This window comes from Symphalangus syndactylus, chromosome 17, assembly GCF_028878055.3.
Source record: "Symphalangus syndactylus isolate Jambi chromosome 17, NHGRI_mSymSyn1-v2.1_pri, whole genome shotgun sequence".
NCBI lineage: Eukaryota > Metazoa > Chordata > Mammalia > Primates > Hylobatidae > Symphalangus > Symphalangus syndactylus.
In genome coordinates, this window is record NC_072439.2 from 21033048 (window position 1) to 21054074 (window position 21027).

The window sequence follows — 21027 nt, forward strand, 5'->3', positions numbered from 1 at the left end:
CAGGTTGCCTAAGGAGGGGTGAACTAGCCAAGGTAGGAAGCAAAGCAAGTCAAAACTCTCATGCTGATCAGAAGAGGGATCACCACCTGTGAAAATGCAGCAAGACCCTGTCTCATTTATTAAAAACAAAGAAAAGAAGGAATACAGACCAAAGTAATGAAGACATGATGTATGCAACCTCCTCTCAAATGGGTCAGATGAAAACACAGCTGACCCTTAACAACACTGGCTTCAAGCTGGGATACATGTATACTTTTTTCATTCAATAAATATACTGAAAATATTTGTGGACACTTGCAACAATTTGAAAAAACTCTCAGATCCCTATGACTAGAAATACTGAAAAAAAAAATAAGGAAAAGTTAGGTATGTCATGAGTGCATAAAAACTGTAGACACTAGCCTATGTGTTAATTGACTGTTTATGTTATCAGTAGGCTATTAATTTTTTTTTTTTCCCTCACCTCAGTCTCCTGAGTAGCTGGGACCACAGGTGTGTGCCACCAGGCCCAGCTAATTTTTATTTCTATTTTTGGTAAAGACAGGGTTTCCTTATGTTGCCCAGGCTGGTCTTGAACTTCTGGGCTCAACTGATCCGCCCAGCTTGGCCTCCCAAAGTGCTGGGATTACAGGTGTGAGCCACTGCACTCAGCCAGTAGTTAAGTTTTTGGGAGTCAAAAACTATATGTGGATTTTTGACTGCATGGGGGTTGGTGCCCCTAACCCCTGCAAAGTTCAAGGGTCAGCCCATTGTTTAGGGACAAATAAACCACTTTGACCCCTTCTTTTTTTTTTTTGAGACAGAGTCTCGCTCTGTCGCCCAGGCTGGAGTGCAGTGGCGCAATCTCAGCTCACTGCAAGCTCCGCCTCCCGGGTTCACGCCATTCTCCTGCCTCAGCCTCTCCGAGTAGCTGGGACTACAGGCGCCCGCCACCACGCCCGGCTAATTTTTTGTATTTTTAGTAGAGACGGGGTTTCACTGTGGTCTCCATCTCCTGACCCCGTGATCCGCCCGCCTCGGCCTCCCAAAGTGCTGGGATTACAAGCGTGAGCCACCGTGCCCGGCCGTGACTTTGACCCCTTCTGTACTAAACTCATGGGGTTCTTGGTGGCATTCTCCAATATCAAAAGAACTTTAAAAGGGAACCACATATTGGAAAGTTATTTCCTAACTTCAGAAACAAAGCATCAATGGTACCAATCTAGAAAAAGGATTTTCATCGTCGACACCTTCTTGTTGTACAACCAAATGACTGGCAACTGGTGTTGAGGATTCAGGATTTGAGAGTTACCAGCTTTATAAGTAACAACAGTCCTGATCATCCATCTGACAGAATCTGCTGGGTGTGGTGTCTCCAGCCTATAATCCCAGAATTTTGGGAGGTCAAGGAGGGCGGACTGCTTGAGCTCAGGAGTTTGGCGAAACCCCCTCTACAAAAAATACAAATTATTAGCTAGGTGTGGTGGCGCAAGTATGTAATCCCAGGTACTTGGGTCGCTGAGGTAGAATAGCTTGAACCGGGGAGGCAGGGGCTGCAGTGAGCTGAGATCATACCACCGCACTTGGCATTAAAAATCTGTTCAGGCAGATTTTCTTCAATTATACCTTAATGCCTGGGAACTTGTTTGTTGCCTCTTGGTTGGCAGAAGCTGCCTTACCTGTTAACAATTTTTAAGCCAAACTTCTTTCTAAAGTTATTAAACCATCCTTTGCTGGCATGAAATTCAGCAGCTTTAGATCTTTCCGCTTTCTTTTGCTTTATGTTGTCATATATAACGACTTCACTTTTTCTTGAATTATAGCCTATAGGTATGCCTTTTTTTTTTTTTTTTTTTTTTTTGAGACAGAGTCTCGCTCTGTTGCCCAGGCGGGAGTACGGTGGCGTGATCATGGCTCACTGCAAGCTCTGCCTCCCGGGCTCACGCCATTCTCCTGCCTCAGCCTCCCGAGTAGCTGGAACTACAGGCGCTTGCCACCACGCCTGGCTAATTTTTTGTATTTTTAGTAAAGACGGGGTTTCACTGTGTTAGCCAGGATGGTCTTGATCTCCTGACCTCATGATCTGCCCTCCTTGGTCTCCCAAAGTGCTGGGATTACAGGCATGAGCCACCACGCCCGGCAGGTATGCCCTTCTTATAGCAACCCTGTAGGTACACAAAAGCTGCAAGTTTTATTTATTTATTTTGAGACAGAGTCTCATTCTGTCATCCAGGCTGGAGTGCAGTGGGGCAATCATAGCCCACTGCAGCCTCCTGGGCTCAAGTGATCCTCAGCCTCCTGAATATCTGGGACTACAGGCATGCGTCACCACACCCAGTTAATTTTTATGTTTATAAAATATTAAAAGTTTGTTTTTGCCATGATGCCCAAGCTGGTCTTGAACTCCTGGGCTCAAGCGATCTGCCCACCTTGGCCTCCCAAAGTGCTGGGACTACAAGTGTGAGTCACAGTGTCCGGCCTTGCATTTTCAATATGATAAAAAGTGCAAGGATTTAGCACCTGCTAGCACAGCAGTAGTGATGGCTTCAGGAATTTTTTCTTTTTTTCATTTACAGTGGTCCTTATGCTGGATTAATCTTGAAATGGCAGGCAAATACAGCTGCAGACCTCAAACTACAGTGCATATCAAGCAATTCAAGTTTTTCTTGTAATATTATAACTTTTTTCTGCTTCTGAGCAACACTTCCAGCATCACTAATGGCACTTCGTATGGATCCCATGGTGTTACTCAAGGCTTACGATATTGCAGTAACATGATTAAAAAATACATGAGAATTGCGAGAGATCACTTTACTGTGATACACAATTTACTGAAAAGAACTGCTCACGTGAAGATGTACAACACACAGTGTTTTAAGTAGAAATTTGCAACAATTGAGCTCACCATAATAGCAATAGGAGGTGGCTTCAAAATTATTACAGTATGTGCTGGTTAATTTTATGCAGTTGGCTGGGCTTGGTGGCTCACACCTGTAATCCCAGGACTTTCGCAGGCCGAGGTGGGCAGATCACTTCAAGTTAGGAGTTCAAGACCACCTTGGCCAACACAGTGAAACCCCATCTCTACTAAAAATACAAAAATTAGGCCAGGTGCAGTGGCTCACACTTGGTAATCCCAGCACTTTGGGAGGCCGAGGCAGGTGGATCACCCAAGGTCAGGAGTTCAAGACCAGCCTAACCAACATGGCGAAACCCCATCTCTACTAAAAGTACAAAAATTAGGCCAGGTGCAGTAGCTCACACTTGGTAATCCCAGCACTTTGGGAGGCTGAGGCGGGTGGATCACCTAAGGTCAGGAATTCAAGACCAGCCTAGCCAACATGGTGAAACCCCATCTCTACTAAAAATACAAAAATTAGCCAGGCATGGTGGCATGCACCTGTAATCCCAGCTACTCAGGAGGCTGAGGCAGGAGAATCGCTTGAACCCAGGAGGCGGAGGTTACAGTGAGCCGAGATTGCACCACTGTGCTCCAGCCTAAGCAACAAAGTGAGACTCTGTCTCAAAACAAAACAAACAAACAAAAAACAAAAATTAGCCAGGCGTGATGGTGCACACCTGCAATCCCAGCTATTCGGGTGGCTGAGGCACAAGAATCACTTGAACCCCGGAGACGGAGGTTGCAGTGAGTTGAGATCGCGCCACGAGACTCCAGCCTGGGTGACAGAGAAAAGAATCTGTCTCAAAAAAAAAAAAAAAAGCAGTTATGATTTAATACTGTACTACTATGTTTGTTTACATTTCTTTCAACTGTGAATGGTACCATGTAGAGTCAGTGTTTGTGTGCACAAGTTTTGATAAGTTTTAACTTTTTGTAATAGATTTGTGAATATTTTATGCTAGTAAATGATGAAACAGACCAGTACCTACTTATATTTTATGCATTCATAACATGCTTAACTTTTTCTTTTTTTTTTTTTTGAGACAGAGTCTCGCTCTGTCGCCCGGGCTGGAGTGCAGTGGCGCAATCTCGGCTCACTGCAAGCTCCGCCTCCCGGGTTCACGCCATTCTCCTGCCTCAGCCTCCGAGTAGCTGGGACTACAGGCGCCCGCCACCGCGCCCGGCTAATTTTTTTTTTTTTGTATTTTTTAGTAGAGACGGGGTTTCACCGTGGTCTCGATCTCCTGACCTCGTGATCCGCCCGCCTCGGCCTCCCAAAGTGCTGGGATTACAAGCGTGAGCCACCGCGCCCGGCCGCTTAACTTTTTCTTAATCTTACCGATATTTCTAGGCTATACGTCTGTTGTTTCAAATTATTGCAAATCTCCAAAGAAGTTTCCAATATATTTATTGAAAAAAAAATCTGCACATAAGTGAACCAGTGCAATTCAAACATGTTGCTGAAGAGTTAACGCTCTATGTGTATGTACACCATAAACATGAAAATGGTAAAGCAAGTGTGGCAAATGTTAGAATCTAGATAAGGCCCTATGAGAATTCTTTATTCTCAAGCTTTTTCCTGAGTTTGAATTTATCTCAAAGTTAAAAAAAGAGGAAGGGGCCGGGCACGGTGGCTCACACCTATAATCCCAGCACTTTGGGAGGCCAAGGCGGGCAGATCATCTGAGGTCGGGAGTTCGAGACCAGCCTGACCAACATGGAGAAACCCCGTCTCTACTAAAAATACAAAATTAGTTGGGCATACTGGTGCATGCCTGTAATCCCAACTACTCAGGGGGCTGAGGCAGGAGAATCGTTTGAACCCAGGAGGCGGAGATTGTGGTGAGCCGAGATCGCACCATTGCTCTCCAGCCTGGGCAACAAGAGCAAAAAACTTCATCTCAAAAAAATAAATAAAAAAGAAGGAAGAGTACGTGTGTACAAATATGAAGGAAGGCAAAATAAGCTTCAGAGGATGAATCCATCCGGGTGATCACTTCCTCTGGGGCCTCATGGCACATTTTACAAACATCTCTTATAACTCCTAATGTTAACAGTATTAAGTGGTATTTACTGAGCACTTACTGTGTATCAGGCATTATTATAAGTGCTTTTAATTAACTTAATGACTCCACACAAAGTTCTGAGGTAGGTGCAAAGATTCTCATTTAGAGGGAACTGAAAAACAAGGAGGGTAAATTGCCCAGGGCGTGAATGGAAGAACAGAACTGGGTCCAGGGAGTCCAGTCCAGAGCTGACAGCCATATTGCACAGCATGGTGACTGCTGGTCACTGCTCTCAAAGACTGAAGTATGGCAGCAGCAGCTGTTCTGTTTTGCATCATCTCTACTCTTCCAGAAGGCAGTGCATTGTAGGAAGCCTGGCTCAACCAATGTGAGATGAAGAAAGGGAGAAGTTTTGGGGTAAGATGATGCCAATATGGGGCAAGAGCCAATACCACTGCCTTCAAGAGCAGACAGGCTATTTCCTAGCAATGAAAGATAAGAAATTCCTAGGTTTGTTTAGAAAATGTTACTCTGGTACCCAGGAATGGAGGAAGGCTATGCACACCTGAAGTCCCCAAACCTCTTCAGGGTGTCATCTGAAAACTTTGCACACAAGACCAGAGGAGATGGAATGACAGAATTTCCCACAAAATGACAGTGAACATTCCAGTCTGTCAAGCAGAGACAAAGAAGTATGGCGAGAGTGGCTGGATATGGGGCAGACAATGGATAGAGGTATCCTGAAAAAGAAGTCTGTAGCCCAACATCTGGTTCTGCCAACTCCCACAGGCTGCTAGCACTCACCGCAAAGCAGCCAATCACATCGTTCTCTGCAAACTTGTCTCCGTAGTTTTCAAACCGGCTATTGGTGGACTTCTTCCCAGTGCCTCCATAGCCATAGGAGAAAGGCTCTTCGCCTGACGGAAGAAATAGGCAAAGGCAGGTTAAACCTGCGATGGTCATAACAGCCTCGATGGCTGCCACATACTTTTATTTTTGAAGAAGAAAATCATTTTCTTTACTGGTTTTATTAATCAGATGCCTTTTTAAAACAGGGGTGGGGAAGGGTGAAAGGAAGCCCTTAATGATGTAGAACTTGGAGGGCTTGATGGGTTTCATTGTCCAGTCTGGGAGTAGGAGCTCAACTGAATTACTCTGCACAAAAGGGAGAATTTAAAAAGGGAGGAAAGGAAGACAGGAGCTGGGATGGAGGAGAATAGCTGTATGCTGAGATGCAACCCTTCCTTGTGACACCCAATATTCAGTCCAGTCTACTCGTGGTAGAAATCAGTGAAGGGGCTGGATTTTGCTCCTGGAGACCATGAGGACTGACTCCTGGGAAAGGCACTGGATTTCCTCAGGCTACAGAACTGGGTGCTGAAGTGATATGACTGAGAGATCCCAAGGGCTCTGGCGGACACCTGAGTTAGAGATTCCTGGCAGAACCCAAAGAGTATGCTGCTAGAAAAGCAGGGGCCGACAAGCATGAATGCCAGGCCTGGTTCTGCTACAAACCAGCTATGTGACCCTGGATATGGTGCTTCACCCTTCTGGACTGTTTCCCCATCCCTATCAACTGCCACCACCTACATCTCAAAACGGAGACAGAGATAAGATGAGATGACCTACGAGTCTTAAATAAAAAGTGCTAACACATATGGAAATGAAAACTGTATACTTTTTTTTTGTGCTAACATATCTACCTTTTTGAGGAGGTACCAATTTATGGGGTACATGTGCAATTCTGTTACATGCACAGATTGCATAGTGGTCAAGCTTTTAGGGTGTTCATCACCTAAAAAACGTACATCGTACCCATTAATCAATTTCTCATCCTCCTCCCCCTTGCTACTCCCTAACACTTCTGAGTCTCCATCATCTATTATTCTACTCTCTAAGTCCATGTGAACACATTTTTTAAACAAAAACTTGTGAGTGAGAATATATCTACTTTTAAAGATTAGTCTTAAGTGGGCAGGCAATTATGGACCAGGATAATGGCTCAAGTGTTAAAACAGCAAAAATTTGCAATAAATTTAAATGAGCTACAGAAGGGGACTTGTTAAATAATGCAACTATAAAATGGAAAATTATGCAGTAGTCAAAAAGCTGTAATTATTTACAAAAATATGCTCATCATACATTAAAACAAGGCTATACAAAGTAGTCCCAGTGTGATCCAGTTTGAATATGTACAAAAAAATAAATGTCCGGAAGACTACAAATAGAATGTTAACATTGGTTAGTTTATCTCACAGGTTTAGGAAGGATTTTCATTTTTCCCTTTCTGTATGGCCTGAATTCTTACAAGCAACACATATTATTTTCATAATTAGAACGTTTGTATGATCATAAACGGAAGCCAGAAGGTGTCAGCATTGGTCAGAATAATCAGTCACTTGCGACCAGAAGGTCATTGAAGCCTGGGGACCCACAAAATTCAAAACCTTTCAATAGGCAGCCCCTGCCCCTCTCCCAACTAGCCCTGGCCTCACTGGTCTCTGCTCCCCTTTTTCCTCCAGGTTAGGCTCTGGACAGAAAATACAGAACTTAATGGAGCTTGGGAACTTATTTGCAGCTTGGTTTACGGGCAGGAGACACTGATCCTTTTTACAGGAAGGGAATAGATTCCTAAAGAGAACTCTGGACCCCCTCCTAAAAGATGAAGGGTAACAATTGATTCTTCACAGAAAAGTTGTTTCATGACCATAGTCCTCTCAGTTGAATACAGCACGACAGAGACAGTGGCATGTATCTAATCCTTGTACCTGTTCCACTTCAGTCTAGTTCTATTCTAAGTCTGACACTGGAAAAGGAAGCTTAGGAGCCTTGAAAATCCATGGGTAGGGACAGTCACTATTCTCTGGACTGCAGAGCTGACCCCTCCTTACCTAGCTGGGTGCTGCAGGAGTCCAGAGACCAGCCTATACGGACCACGTGGGGGTCAGGCTCTGTAGATGGAAGGTGCTTCACGGAGATTTCCTCATTGATCTGAGGAAAGAGGACAAAAGGGCTCAGGGTTGCTTCTCTGGAGGCCATAGGTTATGAGCCAATATAGGAGGGAAGCATATCAGGCATTAAAAAATAGCAGTGGCTTTTCTTGCTGGAGAAGAAGCATTTAAGCAGCTCTGAAGAGCCTGTTGAACTGAAGCCAGGGCCTCCAAAGGGATCAGTAGAGTATAGGGCCACCGAGACACGCATTTCAAAATACAGTTATCTTTTAGTGTAAGAGACTCTAGTAACATCTGGTAGAAAGATAAACTGTTACAGTGTCTTTAGAAGGTAATCTAGAAGTCTTGGCTGGGCGCGGTGGCTCACGCTTGTAATCCCAGCACTTTGGGAGGCCGAGGCGGGCGGATCACGAGGTCAAGAGATCGAGACCACAGTGAAACCCCGTCTCTACTAAAAATACAAAAAATTAGCCGGACGTGGTGGCGGGCGCCTGTAGTCCCAGCTACTCGGAGAGGCTGAGGCAGGAGAATGGCGTGAACCCGGGAGGCGGAGCTTGCAGTGAGCCGAGACTGCGCCACTGCACTCCAGCCTGGGCGACAGAGCGAGACTCTGTCTCAAAAAAAAAAAAAAGAAGGTAATCTAGAAGTCTCTATCAAAACTGTAAATGGCTGGGGATGGTGACTCACACCTATAATCCCAACACTTTGGGAGGCCAAAGCAGGAGGATGGCTTGAGGCCAGGAGTTAGGAACCAGCCTGGTCAACATAGGAAGACTCCATCTTTACAAAAACATTAAAACAAAAAAACAACAAAACCCCGTAAATGCACATGCTCTATAACTCAGCATCCTATAGATACACAAATATGTGGACAAGTATGTCTATGTATGTGTGAATGTATTTGTATATGCAACATTCTGTGCAGCACTGGATGTATATATGTGCATATATATATATATATATTTTAACATCAGAAAAAATATCAATAAGGCACTGATTATGGTATATCCATGCCACAAAATATGATGCAACAGTTAAAAAGAGCGAAGCAGGCCGGGCATGGTGGCTCATGCCTGTAATCCCAGCACTTTGGGAGGCCGAGGTGGGTGGATCACCTGAGGTCAGGAGTTCGAGACCAGCCTGGCCAACATGGTGAAACCCCATCTCTACTAAAAATACAAAAAATTAGCCATGCGTGGCGTCATGCACCTGTAATCCCAGCTACTCGAGAGGCTGAGGCAGGAGAATTGCTTGAACCCGGGAGGCAGAGGTTGCAGTGAGCAGAGATTGCACCACTGCATTCTAGCCTGGGTAACAAGTGAAACTCCGTCAATAAAACAAAACAAACAAAACAAACAAACAAACAAAAAAAAAACAAGGAGCAAAGCAGTACATTGGGCTAATGTACTGCTACAGAAAAATGTCCAAGATACAGTATTAAGTTAAAAAAAAAAAAAAGCCTTCTGACTTAATTTCGTATTAAAAGACTAGACTGCCAAATATCCGTATCTACCTGCGGCCTCACTGGCTTTTCAGACACACATTTTAAAATCTCTGAAATCAGGATCCATCTTACAATAAATGTGATGAGAAAGCACTGTGTAAGCTGGGTGTGGCAGCTCATGCCTGTAATCCCAGCACTTTGGGAGGCCAAGGCAGGCGGATCACCTGAGGTCGGGAGTTCAAGCCCAGCCTGATCAATATGGAGAAACCCCACCTCTACTAAAAATACAAAAATTAGCCGAGCCTGGTGGCACATGCCTGTAATCCCAGCTACTGGGGAGGCTGAGGCAGGATAACTGCTTGAACCCAGGAGGCAGAGGTTGCGGTGAGCCGAGATCACGCCACTGTACTCCTGCCTGGACAACAAGAGTGAAACTCCATCTCAAAAAAAAAGAAAAAAAAAAAAAAAAAAAAAAAAGAAAACACTGCGTAGTTTATTTAGTTGCAGTGTTTCTCTATGAGAGGTACATAAAATAATGTGCCTCTAAAAACTGGGGCTAACAGTACCTGTTTCCAGATGGTACTGTGAGGATTAATGGAGATAATCCATGTAAAGAGCTTGGTGCTGTATCTTGTGTATGCAAAGAGCTCTATGCGTTATTAGCTATCATCAGTAAGTTTGGATACACAAATCACAGGTAAGAAATTGTTAACACAGAAGTCCCCTCCAGGGAGTGGGATGGTAGGATGGGGACTGACAGGACATGAGAATAACGTGTTTTTTTTTTTTTTGAGACAGTCTCACTCTGTCGCCCAGGCTGGAGTGCAGTGGCGTGATCTTGGCTCACTGCAACCTCTGCCTCTTGGGTTCAAGCAATTCTCTGCCTCAGCCTCCTGAATAGCTAGGATTGCAGGCACCTGCCACCATGCCCGGCTACTTTTTTTGTATTTTTAGTAGAGACGGGGTTTCACCATCTTGGCCAGGTTGGTATTGAACTCCTGACCTTGTGATCCACCTGCCTCGGCCTCCCAAAGTGCTGGGATTACAGGCGAAAGCCACCACGCCTGGCGAGAATAACGTGTTTTATCCTGTACTCTTCCGTGCTGTCTGAACTTTTGTTAAACATGAGCATGTATTATTTTCATAAACATAACTTGACATGGAACTGTGGAGAGATGACAGCAGAGGCTGGCCTAAGCTGGCAGTTCTTTGCCCTGTTCTCCCTCTGGCCTCCCTTTGATAAGTGACATCTGAGTCTATTCTTTCTAGATCACTTTTCTTCCAAACAACTTCTTTTCTCAGTTCTACAAACATGTCATCACTACACTGGTTGACTACATAATACCTGGGTAGAATCTCGCCAAGGAAATATCTGCTTGATGAAGCAATGTACTGTTGGCCTGCTTTTCTAATATGATATTTAGCAATGATGTAGTTCTCTTGAGTTCATCACAGTTTTGTCTGCTTGGACACAGTATTGCACAATCCAATCTCTTTTGCAGTTGTAGCTCTGACCAAGGTGGCTGGTATCAGGATATTACAATGGATGGACTTCTCTGTCCCTTCCCCTTCTCTTGCTCCTACTCACCTTCATCTCGAAGCACACACGGCCCCTTCTGACCCCATAGCTGGCACGGGCTCCTGACCACAGGTATGCAAAGCCCTCAATTGTGAGTGGATAGCCACTACTCCGATCTCGGGCCACCTTGAAGTGGAGGTCGCAGTTATCTGTGAAGGAAAAAGCCCACAGTTGGCTGATGTTTTTGTTTTGTTTTGTTTTCTTGAGACGGAGTTTCACTCTTTTTGCCCAGGCTGGAGTGCAATGGTGCAATCTTGGCTCACCGCAACCTCCGCCTCCCAGGTTCAAGTGATTCTCCTGCCTCAGCCTCCTGAGTAGCTGGGATTACAGGCATGCATCACCACACCTGACTAATTTTGTATTTTTTAGTAGAGACAGGGTTTCTCCATGTTGGCCAGGCTGGTCTTGAACTCCTGGCCTCAGGTGATCCACCTGCCTCGGCCTCCCAAACTGCTGGGATTACAGGCGTGAGCAACCACGCTCGGCCTGGCTGATGTTTTAAAAGTCCTAAGAAAGAAACAGGCAGAGGGAAGTTCCCCAAGTGCTGACCAGGAGTACACAAGTGAACACATCATGGAGGCAGTTTCAAAAGGAACCAGCACACCCCGAACCTCTCTGCCTTTGAGTAGGGAGGATGTGGAGTACTGCACATCGGCCTGTGTGACCTCAGAGAGGAACTGGGGTTCTTTATCTGGTGGGATCCAAGGATGGGCTTCAGGGGTATCCTCAGAAATTGTCAACAAATGTCTTTGGTGGGGATGTGTATTTGCTAGGGAGAGGGTCCATATCCTCAGCAGTTTCAAATTAATTTTTCTTTTTTTTGAGACAAGGTCTTGCTTTGTCACCCAGGCTAGAGTATGGTAGCATGATCTCGGCTCACTGCAACCTCTGTTCTCCTGCACTTAAGCCATCCTCCCACCACAGCTCCTGAGTTGCTGGGACTACAGGGATATGCCACCATGCCCGGGTGATTTTTATATTTTTCGTGGACAGGGTTTCGCCATGATACCCAGGCTCAAACTAGTTTTTAGAATACAAAAAGGTTAATCACCACCACCATATATTCCTACCACCCTCTGTGCTAACTCTATCAATTTGGGAGCCGGACTTCTGTTTCCAATAGCTATACAGGGATCTGACCCTGATCCACATCTGCCACCCAGGAACCAATGCTCAGGTACCCCATAGGCTCCTAATTCCTTTCATGGGCCTAGGACTCTCCTACTGTTGCTCTTACCCTTCTCAATATTCTCAGTATTCAATGAGCCAGTCATGCCTCCAAGAAAGCCTTTCCTAACCATCCCTCCCATAAGGCGCTCTCCTTCCTCTGAAGGCTGACCGCCATGGTCAGTACATTTGCATTTCATCAGAACCACTGCCACCCAACATTTTTTAAACAATGTTTACCTCTACTCTGGGTAGATTTTGTCTTCGAGAGCTTGTGATATTAGAGATTGTGTATATTTTTATCTCTTACTAAAGCATGTAGCCAGTGCTTTATAAACATAAGCTTCTGTAGAAATAGATGAATAAATTGCTGCTTATCTTCTGCTCTGTTGAGAAGTGCAGTGTTCTCAGACCTGATTGGGCTTCTGGGTGCGTGTAAAAATTTAGATTCATAGGCTCTACCACTTAGACTCTGACTAGGAGGTCTGAGCGAAAGGACTTTTATAATAATTCCTCCAAACGCTCAGATGCACAGTGAAGGTAAAAGCCACTTATCCAGTGGAAAAAAAACTGAACTGGAGGACAGACAGCAGGGCGGGCCAGGTTAGTGCCTCACAGGACACAGTGGCATTAGTTTCACCAGGAACGTGAGCAGCTGATGGAAATGGGAACTGGTTGTCAAAGAGTTAAGTTTCCCCAGCTGCACTCAGATTCCCTTCCTGATTAGATGACAACCCCTGTGTGTACAGGGCGGTTCAGGGTTTTCCAAATTGCTCCTATATCCACTGAGGAGTATCCCTGAAAATCCTCTGAGGTTATTAAGGCAGATTTACTCCTTCCTGAAGGGAAGCTCAGAGAAGTAGAATGACTTGCCCAGGGTCCCACTGCTAGAGTTGGGAGTAGGTCTTTTGCCTCCAAACCAGTACTCTTGCTCCAGAGCTAAGCTGTGTCTCACATGTGGACTAACAGTGTCTTTGGACGGTGCCAGGCAAGGATTCTGGTGAAGGTCAAGACACGATTTCCCCATACTGACTGTAAGGCAGAATTAGATGCGCACTCCAAAGACTTACAGGTGTCAATAGCAACAAGGGTATCGTCAAAGTCATCTTCATCCTCTTCAGCAGGAGGCTGAGGAGAGCGGCCCCTGTATTAGAAACAGGGGTTAAGTCACACAAGAACAATGGGTAAGCACAAAGGAAAGAAAATCAATGTTCTGCTGTAATCTATGAGTGGCCTCCAGACTGCTTCCTGAATCTCCATTTCTTTCCACAGAGGTGGGCAAAAGAACTCTGAAACCCTACATCCTTGCAAGGAGAGCAATGACTGTCAACTCCTACAGCGGAGACAGGGATTGGACAAGGCATGCTCTGCTGAACGGGGGCATCAGAATCATTTAGGGAATTTTTTCAGTCTTTTTTTACACCCTAAGATTCTGATCCATACCCTCTGCATGTTGACAACCACTTCCACACTGATCTCTATTACTGTTTGGACGCTGCAGTATCCCAAAAGCGTGCTGGCCAGGAAGGGGAATGTGCAAGAGCCTAGATAAATCCCAATAATTACTATCTATCCATGTACCAGGCTTCTTAAAATCCTCCATCTGTAAGAATTTGAGACGACCCATTTTTTTCCGTGTCCTAAATTATAAACGATATTCATTTTTCTACCAAAATATTAAAAAAGGGACTTAACACTGTTGGTTTCTGCTGTACAGGAATGAGGAAGAAGGGTAGAAAGGTAGAGTCTAACACTCAGGGTCCTGCCTGGACAGTCTGGGTGGTTGCAGTGCACTGCATGCACAGATGGGGAGCCCATGCCCATTTGGCTGCTGACTCTCCCAGCAGCAGGCTTCCCTCTGGTGGAGGGCCCCTCTGGCCTCGCCAGGCCAGGGCTAACACGGATGAGCTGTGCTCATCACATGTTGTCCATTCTAGGAAACCTTCCCTGCCAGCCCAGGATCAGAGCGAGTGTTCTTCCTTTGCTCTCCATCAGTAAGTAGCTTCCAGGCCTCTGCTCTGTGGGAAGCAGTGGAAGAACCCCATACGAGGTGGGCTCCATGTCCTAACTTAAATCATAGCCTATGAGATCCAGGCCCTGTCTCGGAGAGTAACAAGCTACTTAGAAGGTGGACTCCGCTAGATAGGAAATAGAATGTCAGATGACTAGTCCAGATGAGTACAGTGGCCATTCCTAGTTTTCACAATTGCAAAAGGCTTCAGACAGGAACTGAAGGAAGGAAGGAGGGAAGGGAAGGACTTGGTCTGGAGGGAAAGGAGGGAAGGGCTTGTTAGGGAAGGGAAATGACCAAAACAGAGGCTGCTCCCTTTTCTGAACTCCTGAAACTCACCTGCATCCTGACTACTCACCTCAGAGGTTGTGGCTTACTTGTGTGTGTCCCATACTGGAACAACAGAAGGCAAAACCCACTGTCCATCTGTATGTTGCTAGTGTCCAGCCCAAGAGTGGGCACTTCGTGACAGCACTGTGAGAGCTGACTGAACAAGTGGATGAATGGGAAGAGGATGTGTGTTTGGGAGTAGTGTTAGGAAATAGATCTTTCTTTCATTACGGGTATCAAGCAGCTGACTGCAGGGGCAGTAAGGCAAAGGACAGAAGAGGCAGGCTGGCATCCCACGTGAAAGTCTAAGATATTTAGAAGTTACCCTGCAGGTAAGAAGGGAGGAACTGGGGGAAGGACCAAAAGTTTAGGAAAGCTGAATCTGGTAGTAAGTACAGGAAGGGATAGGAAGAGTGTGAAAGCAGAGGGAATCTCTACTCAGCCCCTCTAGGTTAGTGCAAATGTCCTCAGCAAGCACGAGGCTATGGATATAGAGACCTACCAGAGCAAGGGTGACTGCTGCCTCATACACCCACCTCCTATCCTCTCGGTGCTCAAAGTACCCCCGTCCCCGGTTTTCTTCATAAGGCCTCTTTCGACTCTGGAATTGCTGCCTGTCTGGCTTGAGTTGAGAAGCTTCAGGCGGGAGGAAGCTGGTGGGTGCTCCTTGCTTCATCTCTGTCTTCATTTCTATTGCCAGGACAAATTCAGATGGTCAAGACACTCGCAAGCTCCCCAGCTATCACTTTTCTGGTCCCTTTTCCCTTGGGAAATGTGAGCAGGATCCTCACTACAGTGATGAAGGGCTGGGCACAGGCAGCTTGCTGAGTTCAACAGAAGCCTGCTGAGCCAGCCAAGAAGGCCGTACTGGAGAACAGGGCTAGGATCTGAGATGCCATAACCCTAAATTCTCCAATTTCTCTTCCCAAAGAACCTCTCCGCCTTAGTTCTTACAAAGCTTCTTCAGTCTGGCAAGGGAGCGGGAGAGGATGAATTCAACAGGGTACTGTGGTCCTGCAGCTAACTCTACAGGCTTTAGTTGCCCTACCAAAAGAGGCCCGAATCACTCTGGTTAAGCCATCCCATAGGTGCAATAACCTCTTTAAGTCATACCATTAACAGAAAGTCAGGAAGGGATACCGTGCTGTGGACCACGGGTAAGTCCTAGTCTCAGGCAGACTCCAGGAATCAGTGCCTAACCAAGAGCAAACCACAGATGTAGGCTACCTTCATTTCTCCCACAGCATTAATCCCTGATGCTGAAGCTCATTCACATCTACTCATTTCTGCATTCAACCCCAGACCATTTTGGATCACTCCCCAGCTTTGGCATGTGGACCACATCTCTCAGAAAAGTCTCCTGGTTCTCTAGGGCTGGGATAGTGCTCAGCCATCCTGAAGAGAGCTTCCCTGGTTCCCAGCAATAGGTTGGGCTCACACAGGGCTCCTGATGAATGTCTGTGGATAACGGCACAGAAAATATTCTCCTGTGGCTGAATGATCCTACAAGTCTCACAGAGCCTGACACAAATCTGCAGTTTAACCTACATTCAGTAAAGTTCTGAGCCACCCACAAGAAACGTCTGGGGATTTAACTTTGTGGATGAACCAGAATGGCATTAGACAAAATCAACCAGATACACTAAGAAAAGGCACTGCGGGGCCACAACATAGTAAAAGCAGCACAAAACTGGGGGTCAGTCCGGACTCCATCAGTTCTCAATAGTGGGACCCTGCTTTCCAAATAGTAAGGCACAAATGATAAGGAATGCTGCTTATTAACCAAAAGGACTAGCCTGGGAGCAAGTATGCTAGGTTCTAGCCCCAGCTCTGCCATCGGACAAGCCAACTCCTCAATCTATAAAATGGGGAGGAGAGGCCAGGTGCGGTGGCTCACACCTGTAATCCCAGCACTCTGGGAGGCCAAGGCAGGCAGATCATGAGGTCAGGGTATTGAGACCATCCTGGCCAACATGGTGAAACCCCATGTCTACTAAAAACACACAAAAAATTAGCTGGGTGTGGTGGTGCGCCTGTAGTCCCAACTACTTGGGAGGCTGAGGCAGGAGAATCACTTGAACCTGGGAGGCGGAGGTTGCAGTGAGCCGAGATCGCACCATTGTACTCCAGCCTGGGCAACAGAGCAAGACACCATCTCAATAAAAAAAAAAAGGGAAGGGAAGGCCGGGAGCGGTGGCTCACGCTTGTAATCCCAGCACTTTGGGAGGCCGAGGCGGGCGGATCACGAGGTCAGGAGATCGAGACCACGGTGAAACCCTGTCTCTACTAAAAATACAAAAAAATTAGCCGGGCGTGGTGGCGGGCGCCTGTAGTCCCAGCTACTCGGAGAGGCTGAGGCAGGAGAATGGTGTGAACCTGGGAGGCGGAGCTTGCAGTGAGCCGAGATTGCGCCACTGCACTCCAGCCTGGGCGACAGAGCAAGACTCCATCTCAAAAAAAAAAAAAAAAAAAAGGGAAGGGAGAGTTGGCATCATGGGGAACTTTGTTCTGTAAAGATATATACTTAACATGCTTGGGAAATCCTAAGTTTAAACAATACAACACAAGGTTGTCTATTTTTAATTTAAAAAAATATTTTCAGCAACACCAGCCCAAGAAGACACAAGGTTTTTAAATTTAATTAAAAAAAATTTTTTTTTGAGACAGAGGCTTACTGTTGCCCAAGCTGGAATGCAGTGCTGCCATCACGGCTCATGGAGCCTCAACTTCCTAGCTCAAGTGATCCTCCCACCTCAGGGTCAAGAGTAGCTGGGACTCGGCCGGGCTCAGTGGCTCACGCCTGTAATCCCAGTGCTTTGGGAGGCTGAGGCGGGCAGATCACCTGAGGTCAGGAGTTTGAGACCAGCCTGGCCAACATGGTGAAATCCCGTCACTACTAAAAATACAAAAATTAGCCAGGCGTGGTGGCAGGCGCCTGAAATCTCAGCTACTCGGGAGGCTGAGGCAGGAGAATCACTTGAACCCGAGAGGTGGAGGCTGCAGTGAGCCGAGATCGCGCCATCGCACTCCAGCCTGGGGAACAAGAGCGAGACTTCGTCTCAAAAAAAAAAAAAAAAAAAAAAAAGCTGGGACTATAGGAATGTGCAACCATGCTCAGGTAATATTTTTATTTTTTTATAGAGAAAGGGTTTTGTTGCCCAGGCTGGTCTTGAACTCCTGGACTCAAGCAATCCTCCCACCTCAGCCTCCCAAAGTGTTGGGATTACAGGTATGTAACAGCCATCGCACTCGGCCTGTTTTTATTTTTAAGCCAAGGTCTTGGCTGGGCGCGGTGGCTCACGCCTGTAATCCTAGCACTTTGGGAGGCCAAGGCGGGCGGATCACAAGGTCAGGAGATCGAGACCACCCTGGCTAACACAGTGAAACCCTGTCTCTACTAAAAATACAAAAAATTAGCCGGGCTTGGTGGCAGGAGCCTGTAGTCCCAGCTACTGGGGAGGCTGAGGCAGGAGAATGGCATGAACCCAGGAGGCGGAGATTGCAGTGAGCCAAGATCACGCCACTGCACTCCAGCCTGGGCGACAGAGCAAGACTCTGTCTAAAAAAAAAGGCAAGCTCTTCCTGTTGCCCAGGCTAGAGTGCCGTGCACGATCATAGCTTACTGCAGCCTTGAACTCCTGGGCTCAAGTGATCCTCCTGACTCGGTCTTCTGAGTAGCTGGGACTACAGGCATGTCACCATGCTCAGGAAATTTTTAATTTTTTCTAAAGACAACAGGGGTCTCACTATGTTGCCCAGGCTAGTCTTAGATTCCTAGGCTCAAGTGATCCTCCTGCCTTGGCCTCCTAAAGTGCTAGAATTACAAGCATGAGCCACTGTGTCCTGATCTACTTTTAATTTTAGGTTTTTTTTTTTTTTTTTTTTTTGAGACAGGGTCTTGCACTGTCACCCAGGCTGGAGTGTAGTGGTGCAATCATAGCTCACAGCAGCCTCAAACTCCTGGGCTCAAGTGATCCTCCTACCTCTGTCTCCCGAGTAGCTTTAACTACAGGTGTGTGCATGTAGTCAGTCATAGCCACGCCTGGCTAATTTTTAAATTTTTTTTAGAGAAGGGGTCTCACTATGTTGCCCAGTCTGATCTGGAACTCCTGGTCTCAAACGATCCTACTACTTTGGCCTCCCAAAGTGTTGGAATTATAGGTATGAACCAGTGCACCTGGCTTGAGGCCTTTCACACAGCTTTTTTTTTTTTTTTTTTTAATTCAGGACTTCTCAGAGCCTTTAATGTTCTAACGAGCACAGTGAATTTCCAAGAGACGATATAGCACATGCTACATTTTCCAGACACATTTGGCTAAGGAACCCTTTTCTGAGAATCCCCTAATAATATACCCTGAAACAATAATCTTCAGAACATGAGAAATATCAGATTAGACTTAGAAGGCTCTTTCTGGCTCCCCCATTCTAAGATTCTAAATAAGATTCAAGTATTAGTCTAGGGGGTCTCAACTCTCCAGGGTGCTTATACTAACATCTTTTTTTTTTTTTTTTTGAGATGGAGTTTCACTCTTATTGCCCAGACTAAGTGAACTGCAATGGCGTGATCTCAGCTCACTGCAACCTCTGCCTCCTGGGTTCAAGTGATTCTCCTGCCTCAGCCTCCCAAGTAGCTAGGATTACAGGTGCCCGCCACCATGCCTGGCTAATTTTTGTATTTTTAGTAGAGATGGGTTTCACCATGTTGGCCAGGCTGGTCTTGAACTCCAGACCTCAGGTGATCCGCCCGCCTCGGCCTCCCAAACTGCTGGGATTACAGGAGTGAGGCACTGCACCCGGCTGATACTAACATCACTTTTATACAGATACCATGGACCCTCCCCTCTCCCAACACTTGGAAATAGGACTGAGATCTTTCCTTTAAACAATTCTTGTCAGAGTGACAAAGTCTAGGTGAATTGCCCAAGAAAAAAGATGCATACTTTCTCTGGGAAGACATGCTCTAAGCAGAGGGTAAAAGGCTCCATGTAGATTCTGTTTCCATCCTAAGAGATGAACCATGTGTATTCTCCTACCTGGGCGATAGGCCTGCTGCTGCTCCATTTCCAGTGGTCTCCTCTCGTAGCCTGACTCGTTTTCTTGTTTGATGACTTGGGTATCGTAGAATTGGTTCTGCCTGGTAATATTGTCCATGGCATCTTAAAACAAAATAAAAAATGGCCAATTAGAGGGGCGGTTCATGGAGAACCCTGGACCAAAGGGTCCAGAAGGCATCTGCAGGTCCAGGAGCTCAACTAAGAGTGGTAAGAGTAATATTATTAACTATTCATGGAATGCATACTATACTGCAAAGCCTGGGATACAGCTGAAGACAAGCTTGCCCCACTGAAGCCTTCGTTTAGTGAGACAGACAAATCTTAAAACAAATACACACAAAAACTTAATATGATTGTGTTGAAGGCTACAAAGTAGTACCAGGAGCGAAGAAAGGGACCTGGAAAATAACAGATAAGCCTTGATTCAAAGGATACATAGGTGATGACTCAGTGATGAGAATGGAGAATGTTACTGGGGTTGGGATAACACGTGTGAAAGCTCAGAGGTGGAACTAAAGCCAGAAATTCCCTCAAGAACCTTGCAGCCAAACCCAGAGAGAACTTTAGAAAGCTAGGATGGGCAGCAAACAGGCTCTCCTCCCCAGGGGCTAGCTCTCAGTTAGGGCCCCAAGGGCCCTACTAGTGGCTATGCCAGGAGCCATGAGGCAGAACCAAAGCGAAGGAGAGACTATTCTGCCACTTGCTAACTGATCGGACCCCTTCTCAGAGGATAAATACATCTGGGCACAAACCAGGTGCAGCCCAAAGGGAGGAAAGTCACAGGTCATGTGGTTTGCTACGGGTCTGTTTACCAAGGTTGAAGGAGGGCTTAAGGGAGGCATGAAGGGGGCTCAAAGGACTTTGCTGTAGCAAGTAAGGGAGAGAGGAAGAAATAGCATTATCTCCTTAATTGGAATATGGGGCCCTTTCAAACTATTCTGCTGCTTCCAGGCTCTGAGCACAATGCTCCTCTTTTCACAAAGCCTCTTTTCCCCAGCATCTCTCTCCTGTGTCCACAGAGGCAGCCTCTCCTGGAGAAGTTATGATTCTAGGGTCCTTCTCCATTCTCTAAAACATCCCCCTTCTCATAAAAGGCAGGCCCATTGATAAGCCCCTCACACGTGATCTCATTCATGACACCCCCCAGGGGTTGGAGGGGCTGTGAACACACTATTTGTTGATTAATCCCATTTTACACATAAGGAAACCAGGCTCACAGAGGTGAAGTGACTTGCCAATATCTTTAAGCCAGATTTGAAACGAAGTCTGTCTGAGTCTAGAGTCTACGCTCCAAAGCACCTAATTCACTTTCCTCTCAGAGATGACTCTTTAGCCAGACCACCAGGTCACTACTACCCCACTACCCTTTCTTGCTAGGCATTCCTGCCACGATCCCTCCTGCTCTAGACAGGCACACAGGCCCACTCCTTTCTTCACAAGTCTCTGCAATGGGAAGTCCTCTTTCCAGCACCTGGGTCCTGGATAATCTCCAGGCCACTGCCTACCCCAAATCCACACTCACGTTATCTCCCTCCAGGAAACTCTATCTCTTACGAACAAGTATCCAATTCCAATCCCAAATCCTGTCTCTTCTGTTACCTCAT

General features: G+C 46.2%; 1 protein-coding gene across 15 annotated transcripts in view; it reads right to left on the reverse strand.

The window, feature by feature from the left end:
- Positions 1 to 21027, reverse strand: part of HNRNPUL1 (heterogeneous nuclear ribonucleoprotein U like 1) — a 46719-nt gene that overhangs the window by 21366 nt on the left and 4326 nt on the right. For 12 of the 15 annotated variants that reach the window (XM_055249959.2, XM_055249957.2, XM_063620901.1 and 9 more), the window contains exons 2-7: positions 19403 to 19525; positions 14906 to 15059; positions 13099 to 13172; positions 10871 to 11010; positions 7779 to 7878; positions 5692 to 5804 (exon numbers count right to left, since the gene is read on the reverse strand). In XM_055249959.2, coding sequence (XP_055105934.1) covers positions 5692 to 5804; positions 7779 to 7878; positions 10871 to 11010; positions 13099 to 13172; positions 14906 to 15059; positions 19403 to 19520 — 699 coding nt within the window. In that variant the 5' untranslated portion in view covers positions 19521 to 19525. The remainder of the gene's footprint in view (positions 1 to 5691; positions 5805 to 7778; positions 7879 to 10870; positions 11011 to 13098; positions 13173 to 14905; positions 15060 to 19402; positions 19526 to 21027) is intronic. The other 3 variants (XM_063620906.1, XM_063620900.1, XM_063620899.1) reach the window with 1 other exon arrangement.